The 21,853-nt window shown below is 43.7% G+C and overlaps 1 protein-coding gene across 1 annotated transcript in view; it reads left to right on the forward strand.

Moving 5' to 3' along the window:
* The window catches only part of LOC115075401 (SH2 domain-containing adapter protein B-like), a 328,971-nt gene that overhangs the window by 254,918 nt on the left and 52,200 nt on the right, over positions 1–21,853 (forward strand). The window contains 1 exon segment of the mRNA XM_029575746.1: positions 19,770–19,941. Within this exon segment, the coding sequence (XP_029431606.1) occupies positions 19,770–19,941 (172 nt within the window).

The raw sequence follows: 21,853 nt of genomic DNA on the forward strand, positions 1-21,853 counted from the left end.
ATATTGAAAGTGATCATTTACCTCAGGAGACTGTATTTTGAATCTCCTTTTTCATGTAAAATCTGTTATAAATGCATCATTTTTAATTGCATGTAGAGTGGGCATGACTGGGTAAGAGGGGAATACAAAGCTGTAAGGTTTGCCTAAGGCATCTAATACCTTTGCACTGTCCTTGGACATCGTTGTACAAACATTTAACAGTGTCTCCTAACTTGTGGTACCATGCGTTGTAGAATGGATGAGGACACAGTTCTTCGTTTGGTTAAAGGTGCTAAATTGCCTGGCTCCGGCTCTGCTGTCATCTACTATGTTAGAAAAGAGTTGGCGGGGTAAGACGAGCCAAAAAAAAAAATCCAGCAAGTATGTTGCTGCTTTAGCTAGCCTACCAAAAAATTCATCATCTTATTGAAGCACTGAAGAAACCATCTACATGATAAAGCTGTGTGAAAATATTCCCTGCAAAAAGAAATCTGTGTAGTGCTGATCGATCAAACAAGATGAGAGCCTTATTCAAGGATATACCGTCAACAAGATGTAGCCCACAACGCCATCACCGAGAGTCTGTCCAGGCAGGTCTCTCTCAGTATTTGTACATTGTTGTGTCCCTTCTGATCCAGCAAACTCGGGTTCATCAAGGACAGGTAAGCCAGTCCTTCCTTGCATCTTTTAGAGCACCGCTGTGGCTTTTCTCATGCAGATCTGCACCGAAAGCTCCAGATTTCATGGCCCGGGTATTAGAGATTTTTTTTAGAATATTACCTGCACATGCCACAAAAAAAAGACCTTTTTTTTATTAGTAGTAGAGAGTGGCACCAAGCATGAAATAAGCTTTTGGTCAAATACCAAGTCCTTCATTGGGAGTTAGAGAGCTGGAGACATCTCAATTTAACCTGTTGAATTATTCGAAGATACCGAGCAACCTGATGCTTGACGAACTAGGAAAAATATAAGGGATGTTAGCTGTATTTAGAATGTATTGAGTGTATAATATTATAGCAGTAATTGACATCTTCTGTCTTTCTCCAAAGCATATGCAAATGTCCTGCATTAGTAGTTGGGTGAAGCAAAGGGTAAAGACTAGGTTTGCCAGCAATGTATACCGAAGTGGCCTCCGCTGCCAAGTGAGAGTTTCGTTACTGGATCAGTGCAACGTTAGCATTTGCCTCATTTGAAATATAGAAAAGAGATTGTACGTCAGCTCATCAGATCAGGGTGAACGGATGTGCAATGTATAAAAGGATTGTATAATAAAGTCACACGTCACATTTACCACTTTGCTGCCTGACTTGTAAAAGCAAAACGGAGCAATTGGTCTGAATCTCTTCCCATCCATTCTCTGCTGCATGCCAAAAACAAACATCTGCTAGCAGAGTCTGGGCTGCTGATGATTAAAGTATGGCAAATTATATTGTTCATCTACTCCAACTGGTAGGGAAGCAGAGAGGAAGACAACTGGACAGACTGGGTGGCCAATTGGTTCTGTCTGCCATCATTTACTCTATTTTTTTTTGTTAAAAACAAAAAGGAGGGCTTAATCTCTCTGCATTGCAATGGTGTTAAACCAGCACTGTGTCATCCTGCCCTAGCTGATAACCCAGGTAGAGTTGTTATATCCCCTAGTGAGAATGCCACGAAATTCTGATATTCCCACACACCCAAGAACCACTTATCCCTAGCAAATGTAACTATCACCAGTCAGTAAAAACCCAAAGCTGCTCGTTTACTAGCACAGATACACTTAACTGTCCTTTATTTATCTATTTAACGTTTTTATAGTTCGACATTCATTGGGAACATCACATCTGTTTACAAGAAACAAATAATGCAGCTTAAATGGCTTTACAAAGAACTGAGTTCAAAACGAATTAGAACAGTAACTATGAAATAATAACCAATATTACAGTAACCAAAATGTTACAGTGGAAATGGGAATTGTATTGTTAGGCAGTAGTTTAAGTTTAAATATTATAGTTTAGTGCAATCTTATAATGTACTGTACAATGTGGCAGATAAGGGTTGGAGAGGGGCAGGGTATAATGAGGGGAGGAAATTAGGAAATTGTATAATATAATTAGGTATAGGAGGATTGAAGGGCGAGGGGGGGGGGGGGCTGGAAGGAATTAGGAGGTAGATTGTCGGAGGACGTCAAGGGGGGTAGGACCAGATAATGAGTTAAGTGTATGCCTGCTTGAAAAGCCAGGTCTTGAGTTTTTGTTTAAATTTTTTTAAACAGCTTTCTTGGCGCAGGTCTGTTGGCATGGTGTTCCATAATGTAGGACCTGCAGTGGATAAGGCACATTCTTGTGTGTGTGTTGAGGTGATGGAGTGTGTAGCGTTGGCAAGTATTGCGATCTGGTGGGTCTAGTATGGGTGTGAAATTGAAAGGAGTCTTTAAACCAGTGCATATCATGGTTGTGAATGGATTTGTGTATAATGGTGAGGGTCTTGTAGTGGATTCTGGATGAGACAGGGAGCCAGTGTAGTTCCTTGAGAAGAGGGGTGATGTGTTAGTTTTTGCGAGTACTGGTGAGAATCCGGGCGGCAGCATTTTGTAGAATTTGTAGGGGGTAGATGGTATTTTTGGGAAGGCCTAGGAGGATGGAGTTGCAGTAGTCAGTTTTTGAAAAAATAGATTGGAGTACTGTGCGGAAGTCATTGAAGTGTAGGAGAGGTTTTAGCTTTTTTACGGTGTGAAGTTTGAAGTAGCGTTCTTTTAGTGTAGAGTTGATAAATTTTTTTAGATTAGGTTGATTGTCAAGTATGACGCCTAGATCCTTTGATTGTAACTCACCTTGAACTACCAATGAAAAGGCAAGAGCTAAATATACAATAAAATAGTGTTTTAAGACATGTGCTTCTGCTTATTCTCTCAGTAGATAGGGTTGACAAGTCTGCATTTTTAAATTGGTGTTTTTTAAACTCCACTAAGTGCTGCCAAAGACCTTTAAAATGTTCAACTTGCGGGACAATTTTATTAAGCTTTTCTTGTTTTTTTGCACGCATGGTTTGGGTGTAAACTACCTACCAGCCAGAGTTCTCTAGTGCCATCTAGTGATGTATCCTTTACAGATGCTGTAAAATGGTTGAATTAGCACAAGTTTGATACTAGTTAAGGAAAAGAACCAATCAAGGCTTCATTTACCCTTAGCTACCTACCCGTTCACATCTTTCCTAAACCTTAATTTAAAACATCCTGTAGTCGCTCACCTCCAGCTCTAAACATATCCTGGGCAGGGCCACATTAACCACTTAAGGAGCCCTGAGCAAACTTCGGTATAAGGGACACCTTTCATTTTTTCCCAGCGTCCCTATCCTTCCTTCCCCCTGCCTGTTAATCTGAGGCTGCTGGCTCGCTGCTGCAGCTTTCTTCCTCCATGCCCACTGGTGGGAGGGCAGTCGCATGCTGCCGCTGCCACCGCCCCTGCCTCCTGGCCTGTATAGGCCAACACAAGCTCACTGCTATCTTTTTCTGACCCACGTGGGCCCATGCAAGTGGTGCACGAGGCATCCTCCTCCTCCTCCTCCTGGCCCCCGTGTGCTGGCACGAGCGTGCTGTTAAGAGCCTTGTCTCCACTGGAAGGGTGTCTCTCTCTTAATTTTCTCCTCCCTTTATTTCTCAATTACATCTTTGCACTGTCTCAAATAAAATGCATAATAAAAACCAAACAAATATAAAACCAGTATAAAATAAGCAATACTATAATATACATCTTATATCCAAGACATTACCGCTTAATTACTAGAGAATTCTGATCTTTGTAATCACTAAAATCAGACCCAGTTGACCGGCATAATACAGTACTTTGTAGTAATGTTGCATTGTGCCAGAGACTGGCACTAAATGGCAAGTTTTAACTGGGTACAAGGCACAAACTTTGCTGCCTCCTCCTGCAAACTGAGCGTAACCTTATAGATGAGTAAAAGGGGTATATATAATAGAGGGTTGAGTAGTGAATATAATATGCGTATGGGGGAATTAGCCAATGTCTGGGGTAGATTTTATAAATCTGCGCCCGCGCGTACTTTTGTTCGCACACCAGGCGCAAACAAGAGTACGCGGGATTTTAATAGATATGAGCATAACCGCGCGTGTCCATTAAAATCCGGGGTCGCTGTGCGCAAGGCTGCCCAAAATCAGCAGCCTGCGTGCGCCGAGCTGCGCAGCCTGCCTCCGTTCCCTCCCCCCCCCCCCCCCCCCCCCCGGCCCTATCTACCCCCCCCCCCCTACCTTTGTTGTACAAGTTACGCCTGCCTGGACTCAACTCAACCTTTACGTGCAGGCGCCCCTTATATTGCAGCAGGACAGTTTCTTTGTAGGTAAGTGAGATCCATATTCAGCAGCCCAATGAGCAGCAAAGTTCTACAGATAATGTTTCTTGGATATTCGATGGTGGTTATCTGGACAAAAGTGCCAATGACTATACCCTGATGAAGTTGCCCAGATAGTTTTTCTGGGCAACTTTGCTGTTTATTAAGCTGCTGAATATCAAGTGATACTCTCCTCACCCCCAAAATTAGAAAAAGATTGTGGGCCAAGCAATGCAATTTGCCCTCCCCTAGCCCCCTACATTTAGCAATCAATATGATGCCCCCCATCTTTTACCTAAAAAAAAATGTTTAGCACTAAATTGTGACCCCTGAAGCCCAGTAGAAGGAGGGAGAGGGCATTAACCTCCTCCCACTGGGCCGAATGCTAAGTGCTGGTAGAGCTGACAGCTTCCAGGTCTTCTCAATGGGGATTGATCAACTCAGAGTGAAGTGAATAACTGAATGCTAAGTGCCGGGAGCTGTCAGCTTACCGGCACTTAGTATTCAGCCCAGTGCAAGGAGGTAAGACCTTCTCATCCTCCTGTTGGGCTTCAGGGCCATTTTTGGAGGCTCAGGGGTATGGGTAGGGGTTGGGGATTTGGCAACGAACTTTTTTTTTTTTTTAGGTAGAGGATTTGGGGGGGGGGGGGTTATCACACCATTTGGCCCACTACCTCTTTTGGAAACATGGGAGAGGGGAGATTGTACCACTCTGCTGGTTACCTTTTTTGGAATCATGTTGGGGGTGGTGGGGAATTGAAATTGGCTGCTGGGCCTGCTTGTTTTCTGGGTTTTTTTAATAATTTTAGTTATCTGGTAACTATTTGCCTGCTATTTGGCTGACCTAGCCAAACATAGTGAAATCCCAGTCTGGGACACCCCTTGCGTCACCAATTTTTATCTGAATAAATTTTGCGCAGGCAGCAATTTGCCCTGATAGAATTTAGCTGGGGGCGTACGGGCGAATTTCAAACCCCGGGGTTTGTCTAGCTAACTCCAGAAGTTAGTTGGACAAACCCTTAGAGCCACTTGAGGTCAATATTCAGTGCCTGACCCTTGCTGTGCCATGTTCACCTAGTGCCAGCCTTCTCCAAGGGAGCTGGCACACTGTGCACACCATTCCCTCTCTGTTCATCTCTGTTGTGCTGAAGCCTGATGTGTATCCACCCCCACCCCAGGGCTCTTTGCCATTTCAGTCCAGTAGAGCTTTTATAAATATTGCTTTCGATTTCCTGACTTCTGTCACGTATCAAATAAATAGATGGAAATGTTGCTGACACATCTGGAAGGAGGCAAAGGGATTTTTTTTCTTCCCTTCTGCAAACACACTTAAGCACTTGCTGCGGTATGCAGGTTAGGTCCAGGCACTCAAGTACTGGGTAAGGTCGATGACAGCAAAGAAAGGGCAGGAGCTTTTTTGCTTCTTAAAAAAACACAAATGCAGGATGGGGGTAATGTGATCTCGGAGTTAGTTGGTTCGGGTTAATGCACATTTTTGCAGTAATTATAGTATTCAAAGATAAAAGTAATCCTAGAATCTAGGTAAGCGTCCACAATTGTTCACATCCAAAAGTAATCCCCATCTATTGTCCCGTCCCCCCCCCAAACCACAACCACCCTGACGCCTCCCTCCCACCCACCCGGTACCTTACAAGGGCCGGGATCACATTGTTGTATGTTCCCGGCATAAGAAATGGCCCGCTTAACATATCGAGTGAGTGGGAGGGAGGGCGTCAGATAGTGGGGGGAGGGGGGGGGCAGTAGAGGGGGTTTACTTTTTATGTTTAGCGGGGATTGAGGGAAGAGGGAGGGCCAGGCCTGGAGCTGTGCTTTATTTTTTTCTGTAAGCCAGATAAAGGGGTTGGGAGGGGGATCTGGGGCAGCGGGTAAATTATACTCTGGTGGGGGGGAGGGGGGAAGGGGCTTTGTGATTTTATTTTATTATTTTTGGTAAAGAGCGCTAGTTACCTGGATATTTTTTGAAGATATCTGGGTAAATAGCCTGTTATCCGGGTAACTTAGCCGGATAACTCATCCCCCCCCCAGAATGCCCCCATTTTTAATCCGGCTATAATTAATTAATTAATTTATTTATTTTTAACTTTTATATACCGACATTCTTGCATTAAATGCAAATCATGCCGATTTACAGTGAAACAGAAAAAGCAGGAAAAAATTCCTTAGTCGAATACAATGAAACAGCTTAGTTAACAAAGGAAACATAAAAATAAATTTTCACATATACACGAAGGGGTGCACAAAGGGGAGAGCCCCTTTGTTGCGCCCCTTCGGCGCGCGACGCCTGGCGCGCGATGCCTGGTGTTGAGGCTGTCTTAACTGTCCGATGTTAGTGACGTCATGGGGGGGTGGGTCTAATGATTGTAGCACTTACATCGCTGCTTCTTTCCAGTTCCAGGTGAAGATTAAGCTGTTTCCTTCACTTCCCCTCCCATGACTGTGGGGTGAGAAGCGCTGCAGGGTGCCCCTTGATGTTATCTGGCTAAATATGCCACATTTGCTATTTAAACTGCTAACTTAAAATAAAATAAAAATAAAATAAAAATAAACTGCTAACTTTTACTATGCCTATTTATACCGTGGTTTTAAGTTATCTGTAAACCGACACGATGTGCAAACGGTTGTCGGTATATAAAACCTTTTAAATAAAAATAAATAAATAAATAAATGGTTTTTGAAAATGGACCTCTATATAAATTCAGAAGAAATGTACATTTCCAACAGAAGTCTGATGGAGCAACAGATAGGCATAACAAGGAGACTTAACCTCCAATGAATACCCAAACAAGACCAAAGGACACAGAGTGATCTATCAGGAAGATAAGAATTTGGAAAAAGCCATGTTCATATTTTAAAAAAACCTCACTCGGTGCACTAACTTTAGGGCAGGTCAGCAGTGCAACCAGAGTAAGCCTCATAAGTTAAGCAGCTAAATGTTGATATCGGAGTTAGCCGCTTAACTAATGTGGCTAAGTCCACTCCAGTTTGGGAGTCGGCGCATATGTACACGCTCACCTTGGGGGAGTTGGAAGGGTGGGGGGGCTCTGTATTTAATGAAATTTGAAGGGTTGGGGTGGGTTTTGTGGTTTGGGGTTTTTTTTTTTTTTTACAAAATTTTAATGGAAAACATTCTGATCTGGGGGTGGACCGAAATGGCCCACCCCCCAATCCAAAAAAGAAACTGACACGCACACACAAAATAAAAAACTGTGCACAACTCTAGTATGAGTGTGTAAGTCGACCCAGCTTTTTTTGGGCTTATTTTCTGGCATAAATTTCTCAACTTATACAAAACACATTCCCTAGAAACAAGCTGTCTTGTCAGATGGAAGAAAAGGCAATGGAAGAACAAGTTATACTTTTCATAAACTTCTCTAAATGTTCAGGTTCTAAAAAAATCAATAATTGTTCCCTTGATGCCTCGCCAGACATTTGCAGAGAAATCTCGGAATAAATTGACCCCCCAAGGGCCATCACGTCAGAAAACAAGGATAAAAAATGTCTTGCATCTTAACTGTGGTACTCCTGCAGGTACCCGGGAAGAACCTTGTTCTTAGCCCTAAAAAAAAAACAAACCCCAAAAAACCCACATCTTTTAACGTAAAATAAGGACTCAAAATTGCATCTTCTTCAGACTCTGATGCAAGTGTTACCAGTAACATACCGGTAGCAATAACAGCCTCTTAAGAAGTTTGGCAGAGTGATGATTTGATTAATAGTGGAAGAGGGAAGGAGGGATGAGAGGGTAGGGTGGTGAGGCTGCATGATAGGAAAGACAGGTGTGTCTGGGAGACAAGAGGGGGTTAAAACTGGAAGTGGGATCAACTAGGACAGTGCTTCGGGATAACTGCAATGATTATGCATGAACCAGATTGGCACATAACGGAGACAATGCATGCAAATCAGTCTCATGCATATATTCACTGTGGATGTTCTGAAAACCAGACAAGCTAGAGGGTACTCGAGGACAGGCTTGAGAAACACTGAAATGGTGCACAGAGGAGAGGAAGAGGAAAGAATAGCAGCGAGGTGGAGGCAGACGAGAAAAGATATGTTAAGGAGAGAAAAATACAGGCCGTAGCGAGAGAAGGTGCAAGTGTGACTGGAGAAGTCGGAAGAAAAGGGAAAGAGAATTGAGTGAAAGGTAACAAATGAAAGAAAATGACAAAATAAAAAATCCAGACATACAAGAAAGGTCAGAGAAACGACTTTAGCTTTTTAATGTAAAACAGTTTCCTATGTGACACAATGTAAACTTTATTTAAATGCGTCACGGAATTTAACCCCAAGCCCTCCACCCCAGGACGCTGGGGGCTCTGAGATAGATTTTTAATTTTATCTAAAACTTGTTAGGATTTTACTCCTCCTCATTGGTTTAAAGGTTGAATTGTGACTCATTCATCAGGTTTAAATTGAGTTTGGAAAATTACATTAATTAAGCAGCAGTCTCACACAGTCACTGCAGAATTCAAACTGGGAGGACTTCACTTTGAACAACAAATCACAGAATCTGTTGTAATTTTCCCCAACAGGAGCCCTAAGGAAATCTTCATGAAGAGGAGCTCTGAAGGGTCCTGGGCTTCCTCCAGCTGTGCCATTGGTGGGCTGCTTCTGACTCTGTTACCTTCAGCCTTTTGGTGCTGTTGTACCTATAGAGGGTAACTTTCAATGTGGCCATATGTGTGCACACTTACATGGCCATGCAGAGATCTACGATAGTATTTTATAACCCGCGCGGATCAGAATCGTATTATAAAATGCATGTAGGGATCCTCGCACATGAACAGTGGATTGAATTGCATACTTTGCCTACCAATTTTAAAGATATACATGCGTGGAAAAAATAGGAATTGCTTATGTAATACCCAGTATACCCGCGAAAGTTGGTACATTTTCAAACATACACGTATAATTGAAATTTGCAGTTTTCAGATTCCTCTACCAGTTCACCCAGTCCTCCTTCAGGTCATCGAGACCCTCCTGGTTATTTAGCATGAACTGCCCTCAGTTCACCTAGATCTCCCACCCCAATAGTACGCAATAAAAAGTTTTACATGAATTACGCAAGGTAATTAGCAGGTCTGAAATGATGCAAGCAAGTTGACAAATGTACTCAAATAGGGATCGACTTTGAAACGTTCCGCGCATGCGCCCATGTGCGCACAGTTCCTGGCGCACGCGCATGGACGAGGCAATTTTATAATATGCGTGCGCGTGTTATAATATACAGTTCCCGCGTGCACATGTGCGCCGTATCTTAAAATCCGCCCGCGCATGTGCGGGCAGGTCGGGACACGTGCACGTAGGGGAGGGGATTTTAAAATCGTGTAGCGACGCAAGTTGGCCTTCCCCAGTTCCCTATACCCCTCCCAAACCTTCCTACCTTTTCCCCTCTCCTCTCCTCCCCGACCCCTAATCCCTACCTGTCTACCCTATTTTTTTTGTTTTTGTTTTTTTTTAACTTACCTGTTATTTGGAGCAGTAAGTTATGCGCACTGGCCAGCTGCCAGTGCGTGCTTCCTCGGGACAGGGCCTAATGGTTGCTGTTCCAGCCAGCCTCTTCCCAGAGCCCTCCCCCCTCGGCCTGCCCCTTTTTGTTGGCACGGCACTTCTGCGCGTTCTGGGACCTTTCGAAAATGCGCTCAGTGCATGCAGGGCCCGGCCACCTGCATATCCCTTGGTTTTTACGCACGCTGAACTTTTAAAATTCGGGCGATAGCGTCTTATTAATAAAAATTTTTAAAAAAGCAAATCATGCATGTAACTGTCGGCCACACCCCTAGACCAGCCCGTTTTTGCACATACATGCAAAATCTAAAGTACGTCGTAATTTTGATGTTTATAAAATAGCGATTGCATGAGGTCAGGCAACTTGATGTGCATAACTCTCTTTAAAAATTCACCCCATGGTTTTATAAACGCAGAGGTTTGTTTCTATTTCCACCTCTGCTCCCTCCAAAAAGGAAGAAAATAGATACAATAAATAATACATCATGGGAGAAGTACCCAGACTGCATTCGTTTCAGACAATCAGTGTAACCAGAATGTGCAACGAAGCAGAAGCAGCAGCACACACCTTGATGCCATGTTAAATAACAATAGGTCCCTTATCCGCACTGTCTGTGCAGACATCTCTCTCCTGCCCGGCCCCTGCCCACCATTTCTTATTGATTCCTGTCATCCAGCAAGGCTGCTGCAGTCTCAGACACTCGCTGTCAACATTTCAGTATGCATTAAAGATTTTTCTTCAGCAAACAGCCGTTAATCTTTTAGGCACATTGTCAGGATCTGTTCTGAGTGCTCCATCAGGCTGGCTGGGGTTCATTCCACTTCCTCGGCTCCACGCAGTCACCCACAGTGCATTAGTATGCCACTGTGGTCTGGAAGCAGGAATCTTAAGGAGTGAAAAAATACAGTTTGCATCTTTATTTGTATTAAAAAAAACAAACAAAAAAACCCACCACCACAAATCTGGTTGAATAGTCCTGCCATAAACCTGGACTTATGAAAGTACTGAAAAACAGTACTGAAGATTGCTGGAGGCATTGCTGTCACTGCATGCTTGATATTGCTACTGCCATCCGCAGCGTGCACTAGTTCTGTGACCGAGTTACCCAGTATGAAGGCTGATCTTAGCAGCCCGAAACAGTGGGCCTGGGACAAGCTGTCGTGCACTGTTGAGAAAATAGCACATTTCTGTAATGGTTTCTGAGAAAACCTGCCTCGATGCCCAGTAATGCCCCAGCATTACATGAGAGATGTGCAGCATGTTGTATAGCACAGGTCTGAACAACTATCGGTAATAATACTTAAAAACCAATTAGATTACATAATAACAGCAAATTCAAGAGAAGTAATTTTTTTCCATTTTTTTTTTTCCAGTGGCTTTCATCAAAGCACTGTCGAGACACACATGCAGCCACCTCTAGAGTGGAGGATTATGTATATTTTATAGGACATGAAAAGGGAAAAACAAACTCAGCTATTACTTCCTAATTATCGTTTGGAAGAATTGGGTGGCTTATCCAAAGAATTTGGAAGAATTGGGTGGCTTATCCAAAGAATTGGGTGGCTTATCCAAATTGGAAGAATCCAAAGAATTTGGAAGAATTGGGTGGCTTATCCAAAGAATTGGGTGGCTTATCCAAAGAATTTGGAAGAATTGGGTGGCTTATCCAAATTGGAAGAATCCAAAGAATTTGGAAGAATTGGGTGGCTTATCCAAAGAATTGGGTGGCTTATCCAAAGAATTTGGAAGAATTGGGTGGCTTATCCAAAGAATTGGGTGGCTTATCCAAATTGGAAGAATCCAAAGAATTTGGAAGAATTGGGTGGCTTATCCAAAGAATTGGGTGGCTTATCCAAAGAATTGGGTGGCTTATCCAAATTGGAAGAATCCAAAGAATTTGGAAGAATTGGGTGGCTTATCCAAAGAATTGGGTGGCTTATCCAAAGAATTTGGAAGAATTGGGTGGCTTATCCAAAGGCACAAAGAATACTTACCTGAAATTCCAAAGCTCCCTTTACTCGTTTTGTATGTAAATCTTTCATGAACCAGTTAGGTTTTTGCTCTATTCTGCTCAACATGTGAAATTATAAGAGAGAGAATAAGGCTTAACAGTTGATTGACATTTATAGATATAGGGACCGATGCAATATTTGTGCGCCGAGCAGTCAGCGCCCGCTTTCCTAATGCGCCCCCAGATGCCCCTCCTGGGGGCGCCACGCAATATTTAAATTAGGGGGCACCTCCTTGATAATGGGAGCCCGCGAGTGTCTGCCGTCTTCCGGTTAGGAAAACAGATGCCGAATTTATCCGCGTCTGTTTTCCTAAACGGCACACAGATGCTTGTCAATTGAGCATCCGTTTCCTGCACCCGACTGCAGGCGCTTTTTTTTTTTTTTTTTTTAACTTATTTTTTAAACTATTATTTTTAAAAATTTGTTCCTCCTACTTAATATCGCAACAAATATTAATTAGGAGGCTGTACAGAAAAGCAGTACTACTTTTAGGAGTGCTCAGCATACATTTGCGCACGCTACCCGGCGCGCACACATGTACACTTGATTTTATAACATGTGCGCGCAGAGCTGTGCACCTTGCGTGCGTCGAGCCGCACTGCCTTCCCTTCCCCCTAGCCTGACCTTCCCACCCCTTCCCCTAACCTTTCCTCCCCCCCCCCCCAGCCCTACTCTAACCCCCTCCTGACCTTTATTTTACCTTTTGCGCCCGCTTCTGGGCAAGTTGCACATGCCAGCCGACTGCCGGCGCGATCCCCGGCACAGCAGCAAATATGGCCGCTGTGCCGTGAGCTTGACCCCAGCCCCGGACCACACTGCCCATGCCCCCACCCCTTTAGTAAAGCCCCGGGACTTACACGTGTCCCGGGGCTTTACGCTTGTCGCTGGGCCTTTTGAAAATAGGCCCGGCGCGCGTAACCTTTTTAAAATCCGGCCCTAAGTGTGGACCAAATTTGAACAGTGGGTTGGTGTGGTTTTTGCCCATTCTTCTTGGCAGAAGAGCTCAAGATCTTTCAGATTAGCTGGAGATATAGTCAATCTGTGGACTGCTGTCTTCAAGTCATGCAACAAATTTTGCATTGGATTTATTTTTGGGCTTTGACGGGGCCTCTCAGAGCCCAGTCACTTCTTACAGAGCCACTGTATTGTTGCGTTTGCTTTGTGCTTAGAAGGATTGTCCTGCTAAAAGGCTGGAACAGGGTTTCCTCCAGGATCTGCTAGTACTTGGCACCTTCTATCTCAACAAGCCTCCCTATGCCCGCCGCCGCTGCAAAGACTTCTCCCAACAGACTGCTCTCACACCAGGCATTACTATAGGCATACTGGGGCCGATGCAAAACAAAAAAAGCGCTGAAAGCAGGCACTGAGTGTTAAGCGCCCTCTTTCCTAATGCGCCCCCAGGCACTTCTCCTGGAGGTGCCATGCAATATTTTAATTAGGGGTCGGGCTGTCAAGGAGGCGCTAGGGTCGAGCGCGCACCCCTAGCGCCTCCTTGACAGCGGGATCCAGGGAGCGCTCGGCTGTCCACAGGTGTCCGCCGGTTAAGAAAACTGACGCTGAATTTATCGGAGTCCATTTTCCCCATCGGCGCAGAGCCATGGGTTTGGAAAACGGTCGCTGGTTAACTGAGCATCTGTTTCCTGAACCTGACCGCCGGCACTTTAAAAAAAAAAAACATTTTTAAAAAAAATCTTTTGTTCCTCTGACTTAATATTGCCACAATATTAAGTCAGAGGATGTACAGAAAAGCACTGTTTTCTGCTTTTTTGTACACCTTTTTGAGTTTGCTCAGAAATTTACGCCTGCTCTTGGCAGACGTTAATTTCTGAGCACAAAACTGTGCCTATTGGACGCACATTTTTCTTTTTGCATTTGGGGTGACTGACTAATAGCCTCATCACATGCATTTGCATGTGATGAGGCTATTAGTTTTGCGGCGCGATGGACACACATTGTCGAGGCACTAATTCCCTTATAGCATAAGGGGCTGTGGACGCGCCTACACAACCCATGTCCCAACTGCGGGTTAAACTGCACTCGGCTGAGCGCACTGTATTGCATCGGCCCCGGTGTTAGCAGAGTGTTTTATACTACACATATTGCTTAACACTGAGACCAAAACGTTCCAGTTTGGTCTCAATCAGACCACAAAACACCTCTAAAATGTGTGCAGTGAATCCCAAGTGTTTCTATGTAAACACTATGCAGCACATGATAATCTCTTTCATTCAGCAGTGACTTCCATCTTGCCACCTTCCCATACAGGTAATATTAGTAGAGTAGTCTAGAAATTGTTACATGATGAGCATTCTCCCCAGACTCAGCCAGAGACCTCTTTTAATGTAATCATAGTGACCTTCCTCAGCCATAGCCACTGACTTTGGGGGGTGGGGGGTGGCCTGATTGTGATAGTATCTTTCTGGTTCCAAACCGTTTCCACTTTACATTGATAGACTTGACAGTGCCCCCAGTGTTGATCAGACACATTGAATATTTATTATAGCCTTCCCCCAATCTCTGAATAACATTGACCCAGAGTTCTTTCGGCAGCTCCTTGTTTTGACCTTTGCTTCAGATTCACTTCATGCAACAGAAACAGCCCTTATTCTTCATCTAGGAGTGGTCAGATAAGCTCAGCTATTGCAATTGGACACAGATGGGCTTTGGGCTTTAGTTAGCTTATTATGGGCCTCGTTAAGGCAATTTTTTGAAAAGGAGCTAATATGAGTTTGCTGTGACAAAGGATGTAAAGAATTATGTAATCAAGACTTTTTTTTTTATTCTTTTGGAATATTTCTATAGAGGGTAATATTTATTTAGCGCTATTTGTCTTGCTAAGTTCAGACTTAGCTAGTCATATGGGATTTGAAAATCTTGCCATGCTGACCAGCCCCAATTTAGCCAGATAAATTTATATCCAGCTGAAATGTTATCCGGCTAACACAGGGTGTTCCAGGGTAGAGTCAGCTGTAGGATAAGTTAACTGGATAAAAGCAGAGTTTCACTATTGTTCAACTAATATAGTCAAATAACTTTAGGACATTCAAAGAGGTTTCTTAAAGTTAGCTGGATAAACTTGTCAAGCTAAATCAAAGAGAGTGATATTCAACAGCACTGCTTACCTCTACTCCTATAGTGCCAATATTGTTTCTAAATTTCATTGTAAGAAATAGGATGCTTCAGGCCTATTTCAATCCTTGTTTACTATAAACCGATGTGATATCTCCAATCGAATGTCAATATAGAAAAACAAATACCAGGTTCTTGTGGCCTGGATTGGCCACTGTTGGAAGCAGGATGCTGGGCTTGATGGACCCTTGGTCTGACCCAGTATGGCATTTTCTTATGTTCTTATGTTCCTATAAAGTTAGCCGATAAATTTATCCCGCTAACTTTGCTAGCCGGCCTACTGCTGAAAATAGCGTCATAATTCTTTCACGATAAAAATGTAGAGTATGTTGTGTTATATTAGCAAAACAAATTCCTACTGTAATGCATTTTCATTTGTATTTTATAGACAGAATGTGAAAAATGTACAAGAGTTTGAAGAATTAAACAAGGCATTCTACATGCTGAGACTCCAGTATTCAAAAATGTAGGCATCTAACTTAAAGGTTAGGCACCTAGATCTGGAAAATTGAATGTGTGTCCTATGTGAAAGCACCTAAATGTAGGATTCCAAATTCACATGGTTCCTAGGGGAGCAAAGGCAGGGTCACATTTGGCAGAACAAGGTTAGGCCCTTGGCAGTGATTTCCAGGACTGGGTACATAACGTAGGTGCCCTAACTTTGGCAATGTAATAGTTGGCCTAAATTTATGACCCAAAAATTAGGACTCTATAGACCGCCCTATATTCAGGCTCTGTATGCACATCTCAGTTTCAGGAGTCTGAATGTTTCAGTGATGATATTTGCTTGCGTGACAATTTTCCGTGTAGCAGTCTTCAAGTCAGCTTTGTATAGGATGTAAGTATGTCAGCATCTTACTTTCCAGAGCCTTAATGTCTTAAAATATTCCTTGTATCTAAGCATGGGGAAGGGAGTCCATGACCTCACTATCATACGTTAGAGCTTCTTTGTCTGCAATTGCATCAGAATCTCGCTAAGAAGCAACAACAAAGACCATCTGGGTGTATCATACGCCCCAGATCTTCCTCCTCTCCTAGGCAGGGACAAGTGGGAGAGCTCACTGTCCTACAGCTGACCTCTCCTTCTGTACTACAAGGAGTGGTTTATAAAAGAGTTTGGACCAACATGTCACACTGGCCTTATGGATGCCAAGAATTGTCTGCAAGTTGACTTGTTGAAATGACAATAAGGAACCTGTGAGCAACGCACTAGATGTCCCTTCTGTCATAGTGTGGCAGAGCATTATCCTATCAAGAGGCTGACGAACAAGCACAAAGACACTGCAAGTATGGTCGTATGGGGGCAGCCTACTCATAAGGCCATTTATTTTCTTGAGTGGGCTGCAGCAAGTATAGGCACTTTATGACAGGTAACACAGCCGAAGAGATAATCCCTCACCTGCTCTGGGAGTGTCCTTTTGCACAGGACTTAATGAAGGTTATGGGCATCAAATTCCAAGGCTGCATCCCCAGAAAGTTCGTACCCACCAGTCGAGGCTCTGCAGAGCCACACAGGTGGGGAGCCATCCAAAACATCTGAATGCACCTCTGCTTCATGAAGGGCACCTTCCTCTTTTTCAGGAACCTTCTCAGACTCCCTGATAAGAGACTGTGTCCATCCAGACCTGCCATAAGCTGATCCATAGCTGGCTCTGCGAGGACACCATCACTGACAGGCCTGAGGAGGCAGATGAGGAATGAAACTTTCCACAATAAGTCATTTTAAGCTAGTGAAACTACAGGGTAACATGGTTGCTACCAACAAGTTATTATTTCCCAGAAATCAACCGTATCAGTACCTTCAGGTTGATCGTGGCCTGACAACATCTATATTGCCATGTTACTCTCCAGTATATAGTTGCTTTCTGTAATATAGGTCATGCACAAGAGAGATTAATTTGGTTTTCTTTAACTGCAAAGTATCTGATACTGTGATATTGAATGTTAACAATTGTATAACTTTTCAATTCAGCTATTTCTGCAGGCAAATGCTTTATTTTTTCCAGTTACAATAGAAATGTACAGTAAATGAGCACATTTGTTTTATTTGCAATGTATCTGGTTCTGTGTTAATGATCGCTATTATAAAATGAATATTTTTAGCCAATAAATTTCAATTTTAAAAAAAGAGGGGTGTCTCAGCCTTTTGATTAAGATCCACTGGGGACATGATTAAATTGTGAATATGGCCAAAGCAAAGGATTAAACCATCTGTTAAAAAAAAAATAAATTTAATTGGGAAGCTTGGGGAAAATTAACAAACACATATCACACAAGTCTCTTAGGATCCAGGTCAGAACTTTGTCAGAGGCAGTGACTAGGTGTGAGCAAATCTTTTTTCGTGTAAGCAACAATGTTTTTTTTTTAAACCAACACTTCAGCGTTGCATTTCTCTAAATAGCACAGGGAAACATTTGTGAGCGTCCGTGTAACACATGTGAGTGACACTCCAAAGATGTATGAGCAATTGCTCATGTGCTCAGCCTACGGTGCCAAAGTGCCACTGACAATGAATTCCGCACTTTGCCACTGCTGTTGCCACACACTAGATCAGCAAAGGCAGCTTGGAATGGAGTGGGGGGGGGGGGGGTGACTGGGGCGCCTGCCCTGGGGGTAACATGCAAGGTGTTACACCATCAGCCTGCTTTGTTGCACTTGTTCCCCAGCCCTGCAGACGTATCGCCATCATCATGCAGCCGCCTGCAAAGCAGGCGAGCCAAGACCAAGTTGCATGAGGGAGTTCTGCTGACTGGCAAAGGAGGCGAGGAGGAAGACTGTGTTTTAAGTAGTCTATGTCTATATGCCAGAGCCCACAGCTGATAGGAAAAGAAGATGCTGCTGGGGGGGGGGGGGGGGGGGGAGTGAGGAATGTTGTGCGGTGGGGGAGGGGAGAGAGAGAGAGAGGAGGGACAGAAGAGGGGTTGTTGTATCGGACTTGCATCCATTGCCACCAGAGGGAGTGCTGTGCTGCTGTAGAAGTCAAGAAGGGGGAAGAGGGAAAAGGACATCAATTTTTAGTGCCTTTTGGTGAAAAAAATCTTAAATCCAGCCCCGATAAGGCTGATTACTTTGACGTATTATGTATTTCCTCGTAATTCACAAGGCTGCCAGATTGCAGTGAAGCCAAGAAGTCCACATTCAGCACATTTGTCCTGCTAAGTTTGGCACCTGGAAAAAATCCCATTTGTCTGACAGCCCCCCCACCCCCACCCCTCGTAACCCGTTGAGATTTTAGCTGGCAAAAAATTATCACCTGGCTTTGTCAGGGACGGTACTGGGGTGTTCCAGGATAAAGGGACATTATCCAGGCAACATAGCCAGATAACTTTAGGGCAGCACCACGAAATATCTCGGCGACGTTTATCCGGCTAACTTTCCTAGTTGGCCAGCAGCCAAGTGTGAACTAGCCAATGGCGATTTCTATTGCAGCAGGACAGAGGCCTGCCTTCCTAAAGTCCCCAGGACGTTAGAAACTGTCATCAGGTGGAGCGGAGTGAACTATGGACATCCATGTACTTCAGTTCTAAATGTGTTTTTATGCTGCTGAGTCATAATGCAGCAAAGGAACTTTTGAAGTCATTTTTTGGAAGTTTCAATAGCTGCTCCTGCTTGGGTAATCTGCTGGGATTTTTTTTTTTTTTTGTTTTTTTATCAGAACCCCATGTAGCTGCCATTCAGTTGTCCTTCCATTTCCTTTCCACTCCTCGTTGCTTATTGATAGGGTGACCAGATAGCTCCATTTCGAGGTGGGCAAGCTGACCAGCCCTGGTTTTACACTCAGTTATATGCCCGGAGATGTTCTGCTTTTCGTAGGGAAATTTGGGCTGCATCTCCCTGGAATCAATACCAGGACTGGCTCAGCTTGCCTCCCTTGACAGTGAGCTGTACAGTCCTGCATCCCATCTGTGATTATTAGATTTTGAGAGTTTTGCTTCTTTCCTTCTTCCGGTCAATCAAAAATGCAAGTCCCTGAATGCACTGAAGTAAAACCAGGACTCAAAGGCCTTTTTTTTTTTGTTTTGTTTTGGACAACTAACACAACAGTCGCTTCACTGATTTCCAAAAGAAAGACAGGAAATAAAAGTTCATGCATGTAGTGAGCTGAAACCAGGACTGAATCAGCATATTTTTAAAAAGCCATTTGATAGCCCTAAGAGAAACAGAGCGTGTTCATTAAGTGAATGTGGGAATCCTTTTACTGACTTGAGAGAGGTTTTTATTTGGTGTTGACTATGCCCACATGGGACACTCCTTAACACTTCCTTAACCACCAGGAGAAGGTACGATTACCTGCATTAACAATGCATTTCATGTTTACAGATATTCTTGACCTGGCAGTTTCCTCCTGCTCCTTTGTATTTCCAGTGCAATCAGAGCTAAGGCTTGGTTTCAGCACCGTGAGCCTTCATTCCCAAAATCTGGGAATTTTTCACCTACTTATATTCCCCCACCCCCACCCCAATTTACCTAATCTGGTCATTGTTGCAATGAAACTAGGCCAGTGACCCTGCACCAGGGCTCCCTCGGGGGACCCTGAATCTGGCCACTAGGTAGCATCCTTAAGCAATGACCACAACTCTCTCCCCTTTCAAGGGGGCTGTAAACGCTGCCTCCACAGCATCCCCAGCTCCAGCCAACCTGGGAAGACTCAACTCAGGGATTAAACCAAGGACCTTCCACATGGTAGTGCACAGCACAATCACTAGGCCACTGGGTCAGCCCTTGCTTACAGAGGTTACACGTTATGTACATTTCATATTGAGTAATAGATTCTCATTTTGTTTTTTTCTCAGTTCAGTTTGATGGTGTTGATAAAAACCGAATGTCTCCCTCGAAAGAAGAGAAAGCTAGACACATGCACAGGCACTCAAGCGGCAATCTTAAGTCAGCGAAACATCCAAGCTTGGAGCATACTGGGTCTGTGGGAGAACGAATAGACCCTGCTCAGCCTTTAGAAACTCAGTTGTAAGTATTATAAAAATAACTAGATCAAATGCCCATCAGCATTTTAGATACACCTAGACAGCCCCAGGGTAGCTGGGAGTGAAAGGTGGGACAATGCTGATTGGACTCCTCAGCTGCCTACTCTACCCACAGCTCTCATACTGCACCCTGTTGCCCCCAAACCTGGCTGCTCAGCATTGAGCAATTGGCATCTTGAGAATGGCTGACCGTCCTGTAGCTTACAGAGGCTTTGCAAGCTAGCAGAAGGAAGCAATGGGCAAGAAGAGATGGAAGTGTGAAGAGGATCTGCCACTGCTCTTCTCAGGCTTTTGCTGCTACGATCTTTGTTGGGGCTGTCTGGCTGTTGCCACAGCAAACCATCCGCGCCATTAATTTGTGACTTGAGAGGGTGGGATACCACACTCTGTTAATAGCGGCGTGCTGGACAGACAGAAGCTGGGTTTCATTATATATGGTTGAGTGGAAAACGGTTTAAGCACTGCTAGTGAAATTTTGCTTCAATCAATCTCTGAATAGAAGCTGATGCAATATCTACATGGTACAAAGTAAAATACATCTTTCTGCAATTTTTAATACAAAATTACTATTTATTTGCAGATTTCAAACACTGAAAATATTAAAAAAGTGAATATGGCATATATGCACGTTTGTGCTTCCTTCCAGTGGAGTCATTACTTTAAAAAAAAATAAAAAAATTAATAAGGCCTGAAAAGGTGATTGATTCATTAGGCCTTCAGTTAGGTGAAGATAATTCTACCACTGAACAAATACTCTGACCTTTCTAACTTCGCAGATTGTGATTGTTGTTTTATCTACTTTCAACAACCAAAGGCTCCTCTAAGCAGCAATTGTCTGAGCATTTCAAAATAAAGATAATTCATTCTTATAAAGCTGGAGAAGTCTGTAAAAAACACAAAAAGCTGAAAGCTTCCAGTTACCAGTCTTAATTGTCAGAAACATTGTTAAGAAATGAAAGTTTCATTCACCATGACATGCAAGATGGCAGTCCTCACACATGAGTGATATTATCTGATGGAGCCTGGCACAGAAAAACTATGTAACTGTTTCCAGAACTATAACTTAGCCTACTGAGCATGCCCCTGGCATGCCATTTTCCTGTGCATCTTCATGGGGTCCTGTCTATCTCTTTTCTGCAGATACCATAGGTCATGGTGAATGAGCCTCTCTATTTTTATCTCAAGTTTATGTGAGTTTACATGCTTTCACTTGCTTTTTTCTGGCTTCTGGCATGGATTTTTCTAGTTTCTTAGGTAAGGTTTATCATTGTTTTTCCTAAATTTCCACTTGCCGTCATTCCCACTGGACAGAGGGGCCTCAGATGCCCACAAGCCATCTGAGTTTGATTTTGTGCCCCTTTTGTTTTTCTCTGACATGCCTAGCAGGTTCCAGCAGTGCCCTTGGTGCAGTAGGACGTTTATCACAGACCTCAATGATAGATGTGTCCTCTCCTATGGGACATTGTACGATGTCCAGAGGTGCCATAAGTATGGTGAAATGACTTCAAAAGATAGCAGTCCCAATTTGGTCTCATGGGAACGTCTGTTTATCCACTGAAATACCTATTCATCAACATTGGAGGCATCAACACTAAGCCTCCCTGGAGCTGCAACAGTGGCAGGAGAGCCATCTGTATCAAGGGAGCTCATCGGTTCCCTCAATGTCAATGGCCAGTAGGGAACCCAGAGACAGATCATTGTCATAGTTCTCCAGATCAAAGAAGGTCTTGGGTTCCGCCTCCTCAACCTCTGTATTGTCGGAAAGCAAAGAAGCATTGGCATCAGTCTCCATTTGTGCCCGATGCCTAGAGCGGAGATGGTCTGGCACTAGCCAAGAATCCCTTTAAGCAGGCCCTGTGCTGAAAACAGGTCAACCTCTCGACACACTGGGAACT

The sequence above is a fragment of the Rhinatrema bivittatum genome, chromosome 13, assembly GCF_901001135.1.
Source record: "Rhinatrema bivittatum chromosome 13, aRhiBiv1.1, whole genome shotgun sequence".
Classification (NCBI taxonomy): domain Eukaryota; kingdom Metazoa; phylum Chordata; class Amphibia; order Gymnophiona; family Rhinatrematidae; genus Rhinatrema; species Rhinatrema bivittatum.